The following is a 19,053-nucleotide window of genomic DNA, read 5'->3' on the forward strand; positions in this document are numbered from 1 at the left end:
TTGGACAGCGCTATGACGGGAGGAACGGGACACTGTCCTGTTTCTCTCTGCTGTGATGCGCGCTTTTCTTTGAACTTTAGTTATTTGACTTTATTGATATTTTTAGTAATAGTGATGCACGCAGTGGATCTCAAGAACATGTAAAAAAATTAAAAAACATGTTTTGAGTGAATTGCCCCTCTCGGACGATGAGTGTCGCGGCCTGCCACAAACTGACAGTCCTGGAGGTCCGCTTAAGGTTGAAAGAGACGACTTTGTCCTTGTAAGGTTCAGCAATAAGCAATCATTTTTTTTTTTTGTGTGTGTGTGTGCGACTTTTGGACAGTGAGCATTGTGTCCCAGTCCTCCCAAACGACGTCCAACTCCTCCCGCAGGGAAGGGTGGAGCGGGACAGTTTTAGATGTTTACAAACTATTTTTTAAAAGCCTCCCGCCTCTCCTCTATTCTGTTACAGGGGCATGCAAGCAACAAGAGTTTTGCTTCAGCGAGATACATCAGGGACGGCACAGTCTTGGGTAGTAACTAGTAACTGCAACTAGGTACTTTTTGCAGTAACTAGGTACTTTTCTAGAAAAGTAAGTTCTTGTTATTTCCTGTGACCAGTCACTGGGTTGTGGTTTTAAGTATCTGTACGATGTAACTGCAACAAAGTTACTTTGGTATGGCACTATTTTCGATGCGTTACATTAATTTGGCTTTTTTATACGGTAACCGTAAAGTAATTAACTTATCTTAACGAGGTAACTCTAGCTGCAGCTAGTTATACATTTATTAACAGAGTAACTGTAATTTAGTTACTTTTATGAGTAACTTACCCACGACTCACAAACAGAGAACTGGTTCAGCTAGTTTAGGTGAAGTTAGATGATTACGCAGGTTACCTTTTCTTTGGCTTTCATTCCTTTCTCTTTCTTTAGGATATAAAAAGTGTCCCTATATGTAGTGCACGAACACATATGGCAGTTTCCTCAGTGCATGTTTCTTTCTTCTTTTTTTGCTTCTTTCGTATTCTTAGAAGGGATCATTCTTGACCAAGAACGCGTAAATTATGTATTATTCCCGTGCCTAGATCACATTCTACTGCAAGGTCCAGGCTCACATCCCTGCGTCGGCACCTTTTGCATGAGTTGTTTGATCGTCATTGGTTTTCACCATTTCACTACTCCATGTACACCCCGACAAAGAGAATTCGAATGCAAGCTAGAACACAGGTTGCATACTAAACGAGAACTCGCAGCAAGTGTGAATTGTAGTATATCTTAGGAACGTCCCATTGTCATAAACGGTCAACTAACACCATCCTCGTGCTCGTCACGTCTTCAATTAGAAAAGAAGGGGGATTTATTGGCAGAGAAAAATAGGAAAAGGAAAGATAAACGGGGGAAAGTCAACCATGCAGTACGCCGGAACATCGCAAGGGGAACATCGTATAATGAAGGAAAACGGAGGTGAACTTACAGCGGGCTTTCCACCTTCCTTGGAATGTCCCTGCTTTTCCTTAATAGTTGTGTCATCTGTTGACAAACCTGCAAAGATAGTTAAGCTTTACTGTACTGGCGCTTTCAACCACGGATATGATTTATTCACTCAAGTCACCCCACTACAGGAGCTCAGTCGAAAAAGCGAGACTGCTGCCACGATGTAGGTCCTGCGAAGTTCGGTATCGGCCGTCATTCGCTGCAAAGCGCTACTTAGAACAGTGTCAATGTTAAAACTCGCAAATTATGGGGAATATGATCTACGAGGAAGAACCAGGATTTAAAACGGATAAATAACGGTGAATGCGATGACGGTGACGGCAACAAGGGCTGAGGACCTACATCACGGAGGCAAGTCCTCTATTGCGACTGTGGCGCTCCTGCGAGTTTCGCCTTTGCTTTGCAGAAAGGAAAGGCAGTGAAATGTGCCCTTAGGAAATCTAAATTACGCTAACAAGACGCCATAAAAACTCAATGATGTCCCATTCAAAACATCAAAGACGACCGACACAGGGTTACACAATACTCCTGTCAAATGGACATTCTTCAATTATCATTGAAATCAGCAAGGACCATTGCACTTGCGCGTAGCGCCATCAAACGTGTGACAGAGATATTATTGAATTATACGTCCCACAGACACCATTCAAGAGAGGACAGCCATGGCGGCTCCTAGTATTGCTCCTCTAGTGGAGTCCCCATGCACTATAATAGAGGCACAATAGATACGTCTGTCGCCCGAGAAAGTGAATGACATTTACAGCGAATTATATAAACTGAAAGTCATTTGTTCGGCACCACAGCGGAATGTATAATGACTTTCGCGTACTGAAGTTCGCTCTTGTGCGAATTGTGCACCCTCGATTGCAGAAGTGCAATAAAAACAGAAAGAACAACTATACTGCACAATAGGAACAATCCGGGGTAGTTGGTATAGGTTCATGATGACGAACAGCAGCAAGAAGACGAGGACAGATGCTGTGTTCCTTGATTAAACTTCAGTTGAGAGTCTGCAGTCGTCCTGTCTACTTCTACCCTGTCCTCGTCTTCTTGCGGCTATTCGTCATCATGAAGAACAACTATATACTAACGATGAGATTGGGGAGGGGGGATATGTACACCGCAGCGGACCGGTACCCTACATCATTGCACGTGGAACATTATATGAAGATGATGAAGGAAGGATGAAAATACGAGAAAGAATTAAAGCGTCTGAAGCAACCTATAGTGGATGACAGGAAGTCCATGAACAGGTGAAGAACACTATATGATGGAGCTCAGGGTCTCCACGGGGGCCAATGAGTGCAGCTAACGTTTAAACGCTACAACAACGTTTCAAATAGTAATAAGTAAAAAAACGGCTTATTAGAGAGTTTTAGTACATCATACGCTATTCCCTTTGTGTACGTAAGGAATAGCGTTGATGGTTCTGCGCACGGCCATAACAGAAAGAGAGCCGCGCGGTGTGCGCAGAACCACCAACACTATCTGTTACGTACGCTATGGCCTTTGCGTACGATGTACTGAAACTCTCTAATATCTGAGGCCGGTGAGCAAAGGTGGTTCTGCGCACTGCGCCAAGTTCTCTTTGTGTTATGGGCGTGTGCAGAACCATCAACGCTGTTCCTTACGTACGCAAAGGCGATAGCGTACGATGCACTGAAACTCTCTATTACCTGTCCCACCTGCGTTATTACGTCGTGCAATAACTTGTTCGTAGCAAATTGGGGGGGGGGGGGGGGGTTCTGGATAAACCACTGTTCCGTAACATGGAAGTGGTTCACTGGTTCAGGTTCAGTGGTAAACTCATGTTTCCCGCTGTGAGCGAGAAGAAGCCTCATTGTCATTTTGTATGATATGTATTTTCGTGGCATTTGGTTCAATAATTATCGTGGATTGCTTGGCGGGGGGAGGGGGGATATGTTTAATGCAAAGTAAAAAAAAAGAGAGAAGGGAAAGGTTAGCCACGATGTGGGCTTGCTATTCCCTAAAGCTTTCAAGCAAACAAAAGAAGATACAAGCAGCTGAGATACAGAAAATTATGAAAAAAAAAAAAAATACAAAAGAAACAGCTCCTTCACTAATCGTTGCGCATAGGACGTATCAGAGAATGCCCAGGAGTTTAGATTCCCGAAGGAATCGTGTCAGCGCAGACGTGACTTCAGCGTATAGGTAGCGCTGGGTAGGGCCAAGTAGCACCGCGATGGAAAGCTCTTGGTAGCCTAGATGAGCAAGGGGCGCCGGAAACTCGATCGGTGATCTTCGTACCGCTGGCAGGCAATGAGGATGTGTGGTACGTCAGCTTCTACGTTGCACGTTGGGCAAAAAGGTGATGGGTGCGGATTCATCTTAAATAGGAGGAGAGGAGTTCGTGCCACATTCAGCCGCAGCCGAAGAAGCAACGGTTCCTCGATGCGCGGGATGCGGCCAGGCACAGCATATGTCATTAAAGGGTCAATGGATTTAAGGAAGACATTGGTTCGTATAACTTCTTGCTGAAAGAGCTGTGTGCAGTTGGCAGTGCCAAGCGGCGGATTTTCAGCTGGCACATAAAGTGCTTGGCGGGGTAAATCAATATGTCCTTATTATCTATAAGGAGGACGGCGCGTGATTTTCTATTTGCGCTCAAGATTATTCGTGGTACAACTGACTGTTCTGGTTTCTTAATCATGGTCTGCTTCCATGAAAGCAGACCTCGTACGCTAACGCTTTCTTACTTCCACTTCTACTCCCGTCGTCTGTTATAATTCTAGTCATGTTACTCCTATAGGAGTATCCTTCTCCGAAGGTATAGCGTGGACATTTGTCAGCCTTTGAGCTTGTTTAAAATGGATTTGTGCAGATTTCTGATGCAGCCGAAATCACGAGACTGTTCTTTAGAGCTCCCCATGAGCAGGATATTTTGTCTTCAACGTGTCTATAATATTTCATTTCATCTGAACTGAGAGCGCAAGAAACGCGGACAAAGAACGGAGAAACAGACAGGACGGGCGCTAACTTCCAACTACGTTTATTGAAGAAAATGAGCAAAGAAGAAACCACCTTCATAGCACACGTGTCACCGTTCTGGGCGCACCGGTTCTGAGCACATCGGTTCTGAGCACATCGGTTCTGAGGAAGATCAGTTCCTTTTCGGTTCATGTTTGTGTTAGATTACGACTTAGTGCCTTGCGTCCGCATTCTGACCGGGCCTTCTCGCCCCATGTCGTGCCTATGCTGCAATGACTCTTTTTTATCTTTTCTTTTTTCAATGTTTTTTTTAGTTTCTTTTTTTGTGTGGAATATCAAGCCGGCATCAGCCTGGCCGACATTTCCTCTCTTCTCTTTTCTTTATATTAAACATATATACCCCCCCAGCAGAATAGTTCCGTTGGTGGGCAATTTCGAATAAATAAATAAATAAATTAAAGGTATCGGCCCGACATGCATTTTACAAGTCTGTTTATTTGTTTACATCAAAAGAACAACTTCCCACAATTTGCAAAGAACGCGGCTATATTTGGTTATCGTCGTTATCGAGCGTGCTTTGAACCTCTATATGATAACGAGCAGTTATGGCTGACGTGACATCATGTGATGTGATAAAGAAAAAAAATGCGATGCGGGTTTCGACGAAGTCGAACTGGCTACCCCAGTACACTGAAAATGGCTGAAGATTTTGCTTCCACGCTGCTTTTGTACACACTTCGTTAAAGAAGACAAAAGTTTATAAAAGATGGACGCCAATGATCTAGCACAATGCAGTTCTAATAATTTATAGATTATTGGATATGAATGTCACTTGCAAATGACCTCTCCCTCTCCTTCTTTTTTTTTCTTCTTCTTGCTGGGTGGCTCTGCGCAGCAGAAACGAATGAGTCTGACATTCAGCGCGAATGCCATTCACAAGACATCGAGTTCAATTTCCCGGGGGCGTAGGTTCTTCCCACAAAGCAGAGCGAAGTCAGAGGTCAACAAGTATACGCACAGAAAAATTATTTACGTGTGATCGAATGGCTGATGACATTTATAATGCACCACGAAAAGCACTAAGCTCAATAGGTTCTAGGTTAAATGTACAGACGAGTAGGATATGTTTTCAGGCTTGACGTTTCAGTAATGCATTTAAATTGCTCCATCGTTCTTCTCATTCGCATTCATCTTTCGCTTGGAAAGGTCGCCCAATCTCAGCTGCCTTATTTCGCAATGTCATTACGGGCATTCTTCGCTGGCTGGGAAAGAGCCGTGTGAGAAATGAATTGAAAGCAGCATAAGAAGGGCAGAATATTCTGTGGAGTATGAGTAAGATACCGGAGGTATAAGAAATGCGAGATTTAAAAGAACAAATCTCCGACCTCTTAAAGGTCAGATATGCCGATTTTGAAGTGCCGCAGAACTGAGCGATACTCGCGCTGTGTGTTCATTACCGAACACTGAATATGTGTGCGAAATATCTTGCTCCAACTGTTCGTAGTTTTTTAGAAAACAGTTTTTTTAGTTCCCACGCCCGGTCATCAGACCGTCGGCAAACCCTGCGCACGGGCGCACCGACGTCACTGCTCTCGGTTTATCTGTCTTTGGCTTGGCATGGACTCTTGGCTTGGCTGCTTGGCTTCTTTCGTTTCCTCCTCTGTGGATCGTACCACGACCTACTACTATACTAGAGACCTGGACGTCCGCAATGCTCCCAGCACCGGGGTAGTAGTTCTGGCAATCGCCGCTTGGCTATGGGATTTGGCGCTCAGGTCACCGGAGCTCATCCAAAACTGCCGTCAAACTAAGGAAGCCGCCATTAGGCGTCCCCGTGTTGCCAGGCCAGAACTGGCGGAGCCCGCTAGTTTTGGCGGAGGAAATCTGAACAATGGTTTTGGTTCATGTTTGTCGTTTTGTCACTGTGTGTACCAAACAAAGACGTGTGAAACGTGATAAAAAAGCGATTAAATCTAGAGTGGGGTCATATGTTGTGTGTTTTATTGTTCCGATGTATTCTTTTAGACTGGCCTCCACCTCTGAGCTTTCTAACTCGAGCCTACTTAGATTTCGGTTTCTATTCCGTGGTTGTCAAACCTGTCAAGCCGTAAAACGCGTGAACGTGTCTCTAATTAGTACGTTTATTGTCGATTTCAAAGATATCGGGGTTACCGATGCCTTTAAATGGAGCCGAAATCCGAGAACTTCGACGCTCTGTTTCGGAAGTCAGCAACGTAAACATGAAACTGCCCATTGGCCTCTGGCGATGGAACTCCCCATTCATAATCTTAAAATAAAGTTGTTATTATTGTTGCCCAATAAATGCATAAAAGAGAACTGCAAGCAGTGCAGAGAGGGTGGATCAGGAGCATCTTTCCTAAAGTAAGTAGCCTGCTTTTCCCACTTTCATGTGTGTGAAATTCTTCCACTATGTTTTTGAGTAAATTAAGTTTGTCTTTCCCTGGCCGTGCAGCTTTGTACATCATAGTGCCAATATGTACAAACATAGCTTTATATCTGTAACATTCACCCAAACCTTTTAATTTCAACATCAGAAATGTTTTACTAACACAGCATTGACAAGAGGGCACATGCCGCAAGGTAGCATGCCGCTTAGCACCCACCTTATCCCAGTTACATATATTTGTTTGATCCCATCTGCCATGTCTTTGTTCAACCACCTGACCAAAGGTACCACATATAGGAGCACCTTGTATTTTCCTCAAGATAATACAAGCACTCAGATATTTTCACTCTGGGAATACGACAAGCAGATGCTGCACCATCCCATTAACAGCTCCACTCGGGAAGGCTCTGGGGAAACATTGTTAATGAAAATTTGTCGCCCTCACAGGCTCCCACGACAACATACGGAACGATATTCGATATGGGTTCAGCGACTTGAGGAAGTGAATGTGAAATCCTACACTGACTGCAAACACGACCTCATGTGCTCCACTCATTTTCAGCAATGCTTCTTTTATGGTGGACACAGTCGAGCTGTACTGAAGCCTGTCGCCTGCCCTAGCATTCCGGCTCCAGGTCAACAAAGTATACATGTTCAGGTGATGGAGCTTACACTGTTTCATTCCTTTTAGTGTCAGTGTGTCTCTGTAGTTCTCTGTGAATTTTCTCAATTTTATCCTGCTTGTGGTTGTGTGCAGGTCATGCAAGAGTATACCAACAGCAAAGTGTGTCTCAGATGCAAACCTCTTCAAGCATTTGCCATGAAGCCGTGACACAGGAACGGCTCCACTTGGGCCATTCAGTTTAAAGTCTGCTTGCAGCGTACTTTTTGCTTGAGCAAGGGTTTTCAAATCCTTTAAAAAGTAAAGTACTAATTAAAAGTACACGATTGCTGCATAAATGTAATTTTAAAAGCCAGAAAAGCCAAAAAAGGGTGGCCAGATAGTTTGTGTGAGGCATATTCATCTAGCACGTGTTACATCACTAAAATTCATGTACTAACCACAAAACTATGGCTTAAATCTTTGTGCAATTATACCAAAACCAAGGAAGAATCCCCAGCAAAGTGTGCGGGCACTACGACTGTCTACATCAAGCAGCTATGTGCTGCAACATGTTCTACATCGTGTCTGTCAGTCGATAATCTCTTTTATATTGGGAGTACCGACACTGCAGCGTGGCGTGGTGAATGCTCCTGTGTAATACAGTCAAAGCTTGTTGCAGAGAAAGTCAATGCAATTGTATTTTCACTGAAACAAGATAGAATCATCTCTTGATTGATGAAGTTCACAAATTCCTTTATTTTATTAACAGTGCCCTCTCAAACAAAACCCATTTCCTTATTTATTGCAAAATGATAAGCCTCGCTTTATGAATCTCAAATAATTGTAATATTTTGCAGGAATATGGACCATTCATCAATTGTGTGTTAATTCTATTCGATACAATAAAGTAGACCACTCATGATCACCATCCATTCTTTTAATATAGAGGTGTACCTGTGTCGAACAGCCTGTGTACTTACACCATTATATTTACAGTCTGACTTTCTCAAGTTAAACTCATCTCCTACTGATTATTACCCCGAATCAGTTGAGCCCCAATTTTGGTCGAACATGATCTCTGTCTCAACTCCAATCGTGTATCATATCTGCTAATTAGTGGCAATATGAATGTGTATGGTGTAAAATTATTTTAGTGCAAAAATAAACTATGCAAGGCATGTTTGATATCACAACATTCAGCATTTGTGACCATTAATTGTGACAACTGTATATTTGACTTCCTTTCAGTGGCACAGAGAAAAGAGAAAAATTACGAAGCTTATAACACCCAAATGCATCAGCAGCACCTGATGTCACCCTGATTTACAGATGGGAAACTGAAAGACTGTACATTTTTCTTCCCTTTTCTAGGGAGCATAGTTTTAAAAAAAGACAGACGCAAGTATAGTTTGCTCAGACGTATAGCGCTGTAGAACAGCATCCCATCAAATGCTACATGCTCCTTGGCAGCAGCAGCTACATGTCTGTTGACTACCCCGTGAAACAGCTTAATTTTGACTGTACTGTTCTCTAATGAAATCGTGACGCGCATTAATAAACAGATTTTCTTTGTTGCAACAAAGTTGTGTGTTGCTCTCTCATTCACCTACACGTTTCCCTCTACTTCGTGCATTCGAATAGCTATTCTGCCTGAATCACGGCAGACTGTGATATCGTACATCGACCTACAGAGCTCTGTGCCGAGTACCGTCAACATGCGCAGTTCATTCGATGCAAACAATTTGATGCATCTGTTAATAGTTCAATTGCATGATGCAGCTAGCACGATGATCCATATGTTGCGTACCTCACTTCGCTAAACTTGAAACGGATTCACAAAAACGAACGCAGGTCATCGTTCATGGTAGAAGTGGTAAATGGCACGCAAATGGCCACAGCACCGACAACACTACTCCAACGATGAAACATCAGTTCTTTCATGTACTACTCCAACACAAACGCTACGACGTAAACAAGGCTTGAAGCCCGGAAGCCACAAATCACCAATTTCACAAAACTGTGCAGCATATTGTAGATCAAGAACTTCGAAAAATACGTTCCCTCAATACACAAACCGACGATTTCGCATCATCTTCGCCTTCGCAGTGGTTCTTGTTGACATTAGGAGCATTTAGGCTTGGCTTGGACAAGTTGCCAGTTGGATGGCTTGGATTGTGTCTGTAATCCACTTGAATCCAAACATTCATCCAACTTTAGGCACAGTGTGCCCAGACATTTTATACTTTGCGCCAAGTATGGGGAGAGATATTTCTGTGCTAATAACTGTGGGACGTCTGATGGCTGCCGCCGCCGTTTGACGCGCTGAATAGGGAGAAATGCATGGGAAGATGGCGACTTACTCCCACCTGTTGGCGCTAGCTCGCACTATTTGTTACCACGTGACTTGTCGAAACCGCGGCGATGTATGGTAGGCTATGTTAACAACGACGAAGCAGCATACGAGAGAGAATAGCGCGTGCTTAGCAACAGCCTGTGTATCCCTAGCAGGCTAAAGACGGTGGCAAGGGTGATTCCCTCTCCCCAATAATGCTATGTGGCGCTTGCAGCGGTCAGTAACGTAACTAACCCATGACCCGTCTCTCCCATAGGGGAGCGCCAGCTGTCCAGGTCTCTAGTATAGAGTAGGTCGTGGATCGTACATACATAAGCGAACAGCTGTTATGTTGTTACTAAGTCGGAAACAAAGCATGTGAATGTTTTTTTTTGGCACAGCGTCGTTGGGAAAGTGCACTTCCTTGTTCTGACCTTGCCTTTTATGGGCTGGAGCGATATGAATCGTAAATATGCCACGGCGAAGTTGTCGAAGATGCGAGAGTGCTACGCTGTTAAAACAATTCATCGGTGCATTCAAGTGTTACCTATTATAAGCTGCCAAAAGACCAAGCAGTGCGAAGCTCTTGGCTGACAGTGGTGCCTGCTAATTTCCACTGCAAGGATTTCGTCCACGAATGTTATCATAGGTTACGCGCGACTCCAGAGGCAATTTGGAATCTCGGCACGAAATCGTCTGATGAAAATCTGAGGTGCCCGACGCATAACATTTTGAACGTGCCACGGAGGATCAAGGCAAAAAACGAGAGCAAAAAATGGTAAGTCGAGGTTCAGATATAAAAAATAGCAAGCGTAATGAATCGATTGTGCAGCTGTCCTACTGCGCTTACTCTGATATAACCACGATTAACAACACAATAGTACTATTGATAATCTAACTTCTGAATTATCACAGGTGCACGCTGAAGGCGGAAATGAAGCATGATCTGGCTTGCATCTGGTCATGAAGAAATTGCTGACACGTTAGTTGCAGTCCACCTCCACCAACAGGTATGACAATGTGATGTTATAATTTGAGTATTCATCTATGTTCAACTTTTCATGTGCACTCGCATGCAGACATTTTGACACCACTTTTAAATCTGCCCTCAAAGTTACAACCTGTGCTTCCAGGGTGGAAAACAAAGATCGCCATTCCGATTAGCTGCTATCTCCCAGTTCAAGCACTTTTGTGTCTGGACACTGGTTCCTGTGGATGGGGTGTTACAAGCTTTACTGTCTGATATAGAAGGTACGTTACATTAGTTCAGTTAATTTGTCTTTTGCACATTTTTGTTACTGTTAGTTGGATTACTGTTGGACATACAATCCTTTGACACACCGGAGCTGATGTCGCCTCTGATAACATTTTAGAATTTTCAGTGTCATGAACGTCCATTGAGGAAGGTGCCTTTACTATCTGTGAATCTTCAACTGAAGAATAGCCCAGAATTCATGTTAACATTGTCTACTCTTATTAATTCACTGTCTGTTTTCTGAGAGCTAAGAAAAATGGAAGCTATTTATTTGTCACAACTTCACACTGGATACTGGTGTGGTACTGGCTTGACATGTAAGCTAAAATACCTGGATTCTACAATAATTATGTTCAACTTGGTGCATTACCGTGGGCAATGCCACATTCACTACATTTTTAGTGGGTCCGGTGCACAAATACTGTGTGCATACTGAATACATACATACTGTTCGATAGGCAAAAATACCTGAGCAGTGCTGTGTAGTCTTTTTACCCAAAGTCCATACTCTTACTGCAAAGTCACAGTACGTAGAACAGCAATGTGCAGGTATGCTGCGATAGAGATTCACAACAGAAAGAAGACTGTTGAGAGCATCTAAATTTTAATGAGACGAGACTTTGACTGGGAGACGAGACGAGACTGGGCAATGCCACATTCACTACATTTTTAGTGGGTCCGGTGCACAAATACTGTGTGCATACTGAATACATACATACTGTTCGATAGGCAAAAATACCTGAGCAGTGCTGTGTAGTCTTTTTACCCAAAGTCCATACTCTTACTGCAAAGTCACAGTACGTAGAACAGCAATGTGCAGGTATGCTGCGATAGAGATTCACAACAGAAAGAAGACTGTTGAGAGCATCTAAATTTTAATGAGACGAGACTTTCGTGCACAAGGCTGCTCTTGTCAATGTCTGACATGAAGTTACAAAATCCCAGAATACATAAAACATGTTGTAATGTAGAGAGCGAGGGGTGGTACAGACATAAAGATAATTATATAATCATATATAATAAAATAAAAAGGGGGTACGACTGCCCCCTCAACTCAACTCGACAACTCAATAACTCTACTTATTCTCTACCTTACAACATGTCATATATTCTGGAATTTTGTAACTTGATGTTAGACATCAAGAAGTACAGCCTTCTGTGCAAAAGTATTCTTTCTGTTGTGCATAATCATTATGCAGTAAATGCGACTATCCATTTCTTGTCATTAAATGCTTTTCCTTTCTTTCTTTCTTTTTTTCTGCAGTGATGAGCATCCATAAGGACACATGCCAGAAAGGGAGTCTCTTTGGGATGACAAATCCTCATCACCTCATGAGGATACAATGGTTGACGAATGGTTCTCAAGCACATCGAAACTTCCAACAAATAATTCATGAAAAAGCCAGTCAGTGCTAGCACCAGGAATTGAACGTGGGCCATCCTGCTAGCAGTCAGAGATGTTCAGTGGTGTAGCCACGAGGGGGCTAGGGGGTCTCGAGCCCCCCCTACCTGCCACGGACCGACCCACACAAATCGTGCAAATCCGAGAACATAATATATGGGGGGGGGGGGGACCAGTGTGACTATCGCGAAAGTTCTTGCAGTTCATGGCGTCTATCTAAGAAGCATTCTTGAATGGTTTTCAAAGTATGAGCTTTTCAAAATACTTCCAATCTCGTGACACCACTTCATTGGTCATGACAGCCTATACATGTAATCGTACTGTGAACGTCTAAATCAACTATTTTCGTTCCCTTTTTTAATCCTCAGTTTGAAGTGTGCACAAGTATGTGTGTGTTGTCGACACAGGATCAGCGGGGGGGGGGGGGGGAGTTTTCGTTACGAGCCCCCCCCCCCCCTACCTTTGAGGTCGGGCTACGCCACTGGCGATGTTACATTTCAGGCGCTCATTGACTTTTGGTGAATTACTTGTTGACTTTGTCCCAAGGTGGAGCTCGCTACAGCTCATTTGCTATCTGTTAATGTTGTGGCGTGTGTTGCGTTTTTTTCTTTGTGTGTTCCAGACTCAGAACGGTTAATTTGGATCAGGTCAGGTACGTTTCATTTAGACATGGCAAACATAAAGTGGTGTTTCTCAACACAACTTAGCAGTGGTCTTCATGCATTACTGATACAGGCGTGAATAGAAACCTAGCCAGAGCAGCTGATACACAGAGAGAACATAGCCCGTGTGTGTTTGTCTTTTCCACCGCAGCCCTTGGGTTTCCTCCCTGATGGCTACACATGTCAGGGATAGGTTTCAGAACCGGTAGTTCCCGCAAAGTGTGAATTGCTTTTCAGGGGATCATCACGCTGGCAGATGAAACATATGGTTTAAATTATTTGCAGGACAGGAATTGCGCAGCTTCACACAAATACTACTACTGTGACGTAAGAGTGGTTTAAAATCTATATTTTTTGTGTTCCTGACATTATCGCACAAGATGTAGTATCCACTATGATCCTTTATGTGGGGGGTATGTACAGTGCAATCAACAGATGCTATTTACAAATCTGTGTTTTCTACTGTGTTGAAATGGGGTAGTTTGTATCTGAGAGCCATAGTGAAACACAGGCCCTCGAGAAACATGGCAACACATTGCAGGGACTCTGGATGCTGCCTAAATTTCCAGAACACACAGCTCAAGGCAGCGGTTAAATAACAAGTGGTTAGAGAAATCAAAGATAGTTGCATCCGTAAGCAGTCCACTGTTGGATTTGCTTCTGTCAGAGATACGTTATCTCAAAGGGAACGCACGGACACACTCAATGATACTAGGGCTGCCTGTGAAATAGAATGAGGAGAGGGGAAGATATATAACCTTTTTCTTGTCTGTTATTCTATTGGTTAAATTGTCATTTTCTTAGCAGCGTATGTGTGTATATTCCAGAGTCTGCTAATAAATATATCAGTTTAGAGCTAGCAGTCGCATTGTAGATGTCTCATCCTGTCCTTGGTTGCTTGTGATTCACTATGGCCATGCTTGCTAATGCAAAAACAGAAAACAAAAAAAGACAATAGAAAAACACGGAAAGAGCGACCTAAAAAGCTGCCTGTTCTAGTGCTCACATGGAGGCAATGCAATGAGGTAACATGTTCCATTCATGAATTGTGCATAGTAGTACATATCACAACGGCAACCGATTAATCAGATTTTTCTTAAGTACTTTGTTTTTTTTTAGCTTTGTTTGCACAGTCTATTATTGGAGCTTTATGTGATTCCCCTCTTCAGATACTTTAAGATTGCTGATGCTGTGCAGTTTGTTAATTTTGAAACTGTACTGTGCTGAGGTACAAAAACAGAATTGTCATATCTGCATTTGAGCACATTGGAATAATTTGTAAGTACTTTACTTGTTGACATTAATATTTGCACCAGGTCACAACATTGTTGATTTATGGAAAATGTAAATAAATATATTTATTTGCTTGCCAAACAATGCACAAATGTCTTCTTTTCTAGTGAGATATTCCCTGTTCACCAGACATAAATGTGGAAAAGTTAAAGGGGCACAATGATGGTAGAGTCTAGCGTTGCTTTTTGCCACTTCACATATATGCACTGTTATTCGTGTGCACATGTAGGAATAGGAAGGTAGAGGATGCGCATAAAACATTTTGTATGCAGCCACACATATGGTTCAGAAGATTAATTAGATGATGTCCAAGCATATATAATTGTGCTTCATGTGCAATGGGTATGCTAACAGATTGCTTCCATGAAGCCTTTTTATTTATTTTTTATAAATTCTTTCTATAAATGTTATTTTTGATTTTATACAAATTTCATATTACATATTGTATACTTATATTTTTATAAATTTTATACTAAAAACTCAAGTTACACGGCCCCTGTAAGAGTGCCCTTTGCAAATGGTTTGATAACGTGTCTCGAACTGTAAAGGTAAGAGGCAATCGAGAATGCTGCAGACAAGGTTGCAACTTACATATTGCTTATCACGTCCTACATACAAAGTGCTTTGTACAATAATTCCTGAGCACGGAATTAATTCCGAGGATGGCCAGTGATGTCACCCTGGACGACAAGTCACATAATTGCCTCTAACACTTTTACACCCCATGGGCTGAGTTGTGAATTGAAAGAGCACTCTACAGAAGGATAAGGTGCACCTGATTTCTAGTATATATGCTATGCTCTAACTCTTCAGACACCACATTTCTAAAAACACAATTTCTAAGTGGCAATATGTGCTCTGGTACTTCTTTTGCGTCTGCATAGTGTGCAACCACATGGCTACTGGAGCTTTCGTGTGCATGTTTTTGTGCGACGGTGTTCATTACAAACAATATCCAGATGTTAGACATAAAATGCAGTAGTTTGTAGCGTGCCACACAACGAAGCGTGGGGGTATGATTCAAAGATAGCGTCTGGAAAATGCACAGAATCCCACAAAAAGTTTAAAATGTGATTTGTATTTCGTTTTACGTCTCTCGTCGTTACATACCATCGTCGACGCTGTTTTACATTGATAAATCGTACGTAAAACTTGTCCCATAGTAGTATGCGGTTTCTCAAATACACAGCACAATTTTTTCCTGCAGGAATAAAACGCTGTCGGCATTTTCTTGCTAACACGGCTGTCGAAACGTCAGTCTCTACAATGGGCAAGTGCTGTAAAGGGGCTAACGCAGACGAGACTTGATACAAATTGTACATGCTCACAAAACACAAACGACGAATTCCAGTCACAACATCGCACACAGGTTGGTTCGCGAATGAGTTCGCAGCTGCTGCACTGTTTACTTATCGCGGAACGGTGGAACCCGGCTGTCCGCCATCTTCAAGCACAGATACGTGAAGCCGCAAGAAGCCGTAGCTGAAATCCACTGACAAGTACGAAGGCGCGTACACGTCACAATGCCCGTTCGGGCGCATTTACGTCATAAAAATGGCTGCGCCCATGTGTGTTTCGGAATGAATTACCTATTTTTTTGACATGGTACTGTACCGAACTGAGAGAATGAAGGTGTATTTTGGGGAGAGCTGGATGTGGGCTTTCAGAATATCACAACCGTTTCGACTATTTGGGATACCGGCATAGCTGACCTTTAACGAGCTTCAGAACACGCATACTAGTATTACTGTGGAGTACAAGGAAGGGGCGGTTTCCTTACACGAAGAATGTGTCCCACGGGGTACATATCTTTCTAATGTGGTTTAGGAAGGTTTAGGAAGGAAGGAATGTGGTTTAGGTATTGCTGCTGGAGTCAACTGAATTGAAGTCTAAAGTATATGAAAGGGCATGTGGGAACACACAAGCTGAGTCCTATTATTCGAACCGCTACCCCTCTTCTTGAAAGGCACACGAAGGAGTACTGACGCAAACTGAAAACAAACGAGGCTCGAAATCTGCACCTGTATGGCTCATACAGCGAGAAAATATATCGAAACACAAAAATGAAAAAAAAAAAGAAGTAATAATAAGAGGAAGAATATCAATTCAACAGGAGTGACGTATCTGTGACGGTACAGACTCCAATGTTGACGCGCTCCACCGTGAGAACGTTCCGTTTCGAACACGGCAGAAATTAGAAATGGTATCGAAAACGTAAGCCAGTGTTCGTACATGCCTAGAGTTCTCTGCATTTTTCCGAGTCACGTTTTTAGACTGTGAACTACAGCCTCGGAAGATGTATTTCTCGTGACCAGCCAGGAGATAATCGCTATTTCTGAAAAAGAATCGACTCGATATTTTCTTGTAATGCCCTTTAAGTTTTACGATTGGACGTGCCATGTTACCAGCGTTGCTTCTCGTCAAAGGTAAGATCCACAATACAAGGCGTTTATAGGCATTTAATATTACCGAACATATCTCGACTACATACGGCTGCTGTCGCCTCCAAGTTAAAAACCCGCCTTTTTTATTTTTCATTCATTTTTTATGTTATTCTTCATTCATTTATCTTTCTCTTTTCTTTGAGGAATAGCAAGCCGATGTCCCGTTTGACTGAACTTTCCCCCTTTTTCCTTTGGTCTAATAAATATCCCCCCCCCCCCCCCCCCCCCCCGGTGGGAGTCACTCTAATTTGGGCAAAAAGCATTGTCGACTGCAATTATTCGCCGGTCATGTGTCGTTACCGAGGGTTATCCGGGTTGAATGAGGACTCTGTGTAACGAAGATATATAGGAGAGCAAGCGGATGATGATGAACTGGCAAGACAAGCGGAAGCAGTCGTTAACTGATGCACGCGTTCCTTATACTAGCATGAGTCAGCAATATTGCTTCAGTAAATTTCACTGCAGTCGTTCATTGCTCGCTTCCGAAGCTGAAACAGCGTGAAAGCAAGTTGCCACGTCTTCATGCTCGTCGTCACGCCAGGACGTGACGCCGGTATTAAAATAGAAGCCACGGGTGACGGCAACAGCTCCCGCGCTCCGCCGTTTTTTCGCGTTTTTCCGCAGCTCAGGACACTGAAGTCTCGAACAGGTTCGCTGTTGTTTCCGTCCAGCAGTTTTTTTTTCGTTTCTAATTGAACGGTACAGCTGTATCAACGACTTCTCAGCTTGCAATGAAGGCAACGTCACTATGAAATGCAATCGTATTTGGCGACTGCCACATCCGTACAACAACTCATGAACAGTGAGAACGACGTGTGTCGTAGAAGCAAATACGCAATTCGTCCGGGCCTTGTGCATGGCACAGAAAACGGGATACACGTTATCATCACTAACGTGCTATTTTCGTGCACATTTTGTATAACGTGTGTGTCTCAATTCCTCAGCTCCCTCCCTCATGTAAAGTTCTCGTAGAACCCCTTCCCAAATATTTTTCTTGCCTTCATGTACCTGCACACCCCTGCATGCACACGCCGTTAGTGTTAGCATGACTTGCTTTCGATTATACATTGCTAGCTCTCGGAAACAGAGAAGTCCTGTCTCACCAATCACAATCCGGGAGTGCAGTAAAGTCAAGAGGCTATACATGATTCTAACACAAATAGACGAACACAACAGAAGCGTCCAAGTGCCTATAAGAATATGAACGATTGGCTTTTTGTCGAGGGCTGTTTTATTTGAAAAGCCTTATTCCGTTTCCTACCGGCCTTGATTGTCTTATCGGTTCTTTCTCGCGTCATTCTGATATACGAATAACAACACAACGCCGAGATAGCGTGATCATGGGTCGCAGTTTGCGTGTTGTGCTCTCATATAAATTTGGACGTTTAGTCAGGAACAGGGCACCTCTTTCATTTGCCAAACACGGAACGGAACGCGAAACTACAAAATCATTTTTGCTGTCACGGTCAATTCTTGTAAGATTTTTCTTTGTGCCTGTTGTATGCTATACGGCATGTTCTTAGTCCACTTTACTATATAAGTAATGTCAATCATCGTTATTGCGGCAGTTTTCACGTGCGCTCTGAGAACGTGCGCAACCGAAACAGTTTGAAGACCATCTCCTCCTTTCTGATAAGCACGATCCCATAGTTCAGGGCGGCGATAAGCTGTCTGGGACTATCTCAAGACGCCTTTTCCTCGCAAGCGCTATCACCACCGCCAGCAACGGAGATATGCGAAAATGTCGTTCCCACGAACTTGAAGACTATAATCTGATCAACATTGCTCGTCTGGGTTGCAGGGTTATTTCCAAGACCGAAATGGACCTGACAACAGACCGCTGGTAACAGAAGGATTTCGAAATGGAGGTGGGGCAGCCATAGAGGGAAATGACAATATTTTACTGGAACGCGCTGTTCAAATGTAAGTGCGATTGTTTACAGAACTAACGAACGCGTGATGATAGTGTTTGCAAAAAAACTGACGAAACTCCATAGAAATGAGTATATCGCGCCGTATTGTACAAGTAAAGTTTCTTCTCCTCCACGAGAGATCAGAAAGTGTTCAGAGCCTGCGGGAACTCACTTCCGATTATACGTCGGACGAAGAAAGTAGCTTAAAAAACAATAAGGCTTAACGTGCTCCTCACTATAAGCAATATCTTGTACCGCAGCGACCAAGAACTTGGTGGGGGTGTGGTATGTCAATCAATATCCCAAAGGTTCCC

At 43.1% G+C, this 19,053-nt stretch overlaps 1 protein-coding gene and 1 long non-coding RNA gene across 5 annotated transcripts in view; one reads left to right on the forward strand and one right to left on the reverse strand.

Annotated features, from left to right (window-relative positions):
- Positions 1–19,053, reverse strand: part of LOC135374426 (fibrous sheath CABYR-binding protein-like) — a 95,087-nt gene that overhangs the window by 12,966 nt on the left and 63,068 nt on the right. For all 4 annotated transcript variants that reach the window (XM_064607385.1, XM_064607386.1, XM_064607387.1 and 1 more), the window contains exon 2: positions 1,459–1,526. In XM_064607385.1, the coding sequence (XP_064463455.1) occupies positions 1,459–1,526 (68 nt within the window). The remainder of the gene's footprint in view (positions 1–1,458; positions 1,527–19,053) is intronic.
- LOC135374427 (uncharacterized) lies at positions 10,136–12,850 on the forward strand. The gene is made up of 4 exons (XR_010416898.1): positions 10,136–10,548; positions 10,686–10,780; positions 10,904–11,021; positions 12,290–12,850. It is a non-coding gene; the product is annotated as an uncharacterized LOC135374427 (long non-coding RNA).

The sequence above is a fragment of the Ornithodoros turicata genome, unplaced genomic scaffold (genome assembly GCF_037126465.1).
Source record: "Ornithodoros turicata isolate Travis unplaced genomic scaffold, ASM3712646v1 Chromosome58, whole genome shotgun sequence".
Lineage (NCBI taxonomy): Eukaryota > Metazoa > Arthropoda > Arachnida > Ixodida > Argasidae > Ornithodoros > Ornithodoros turicata.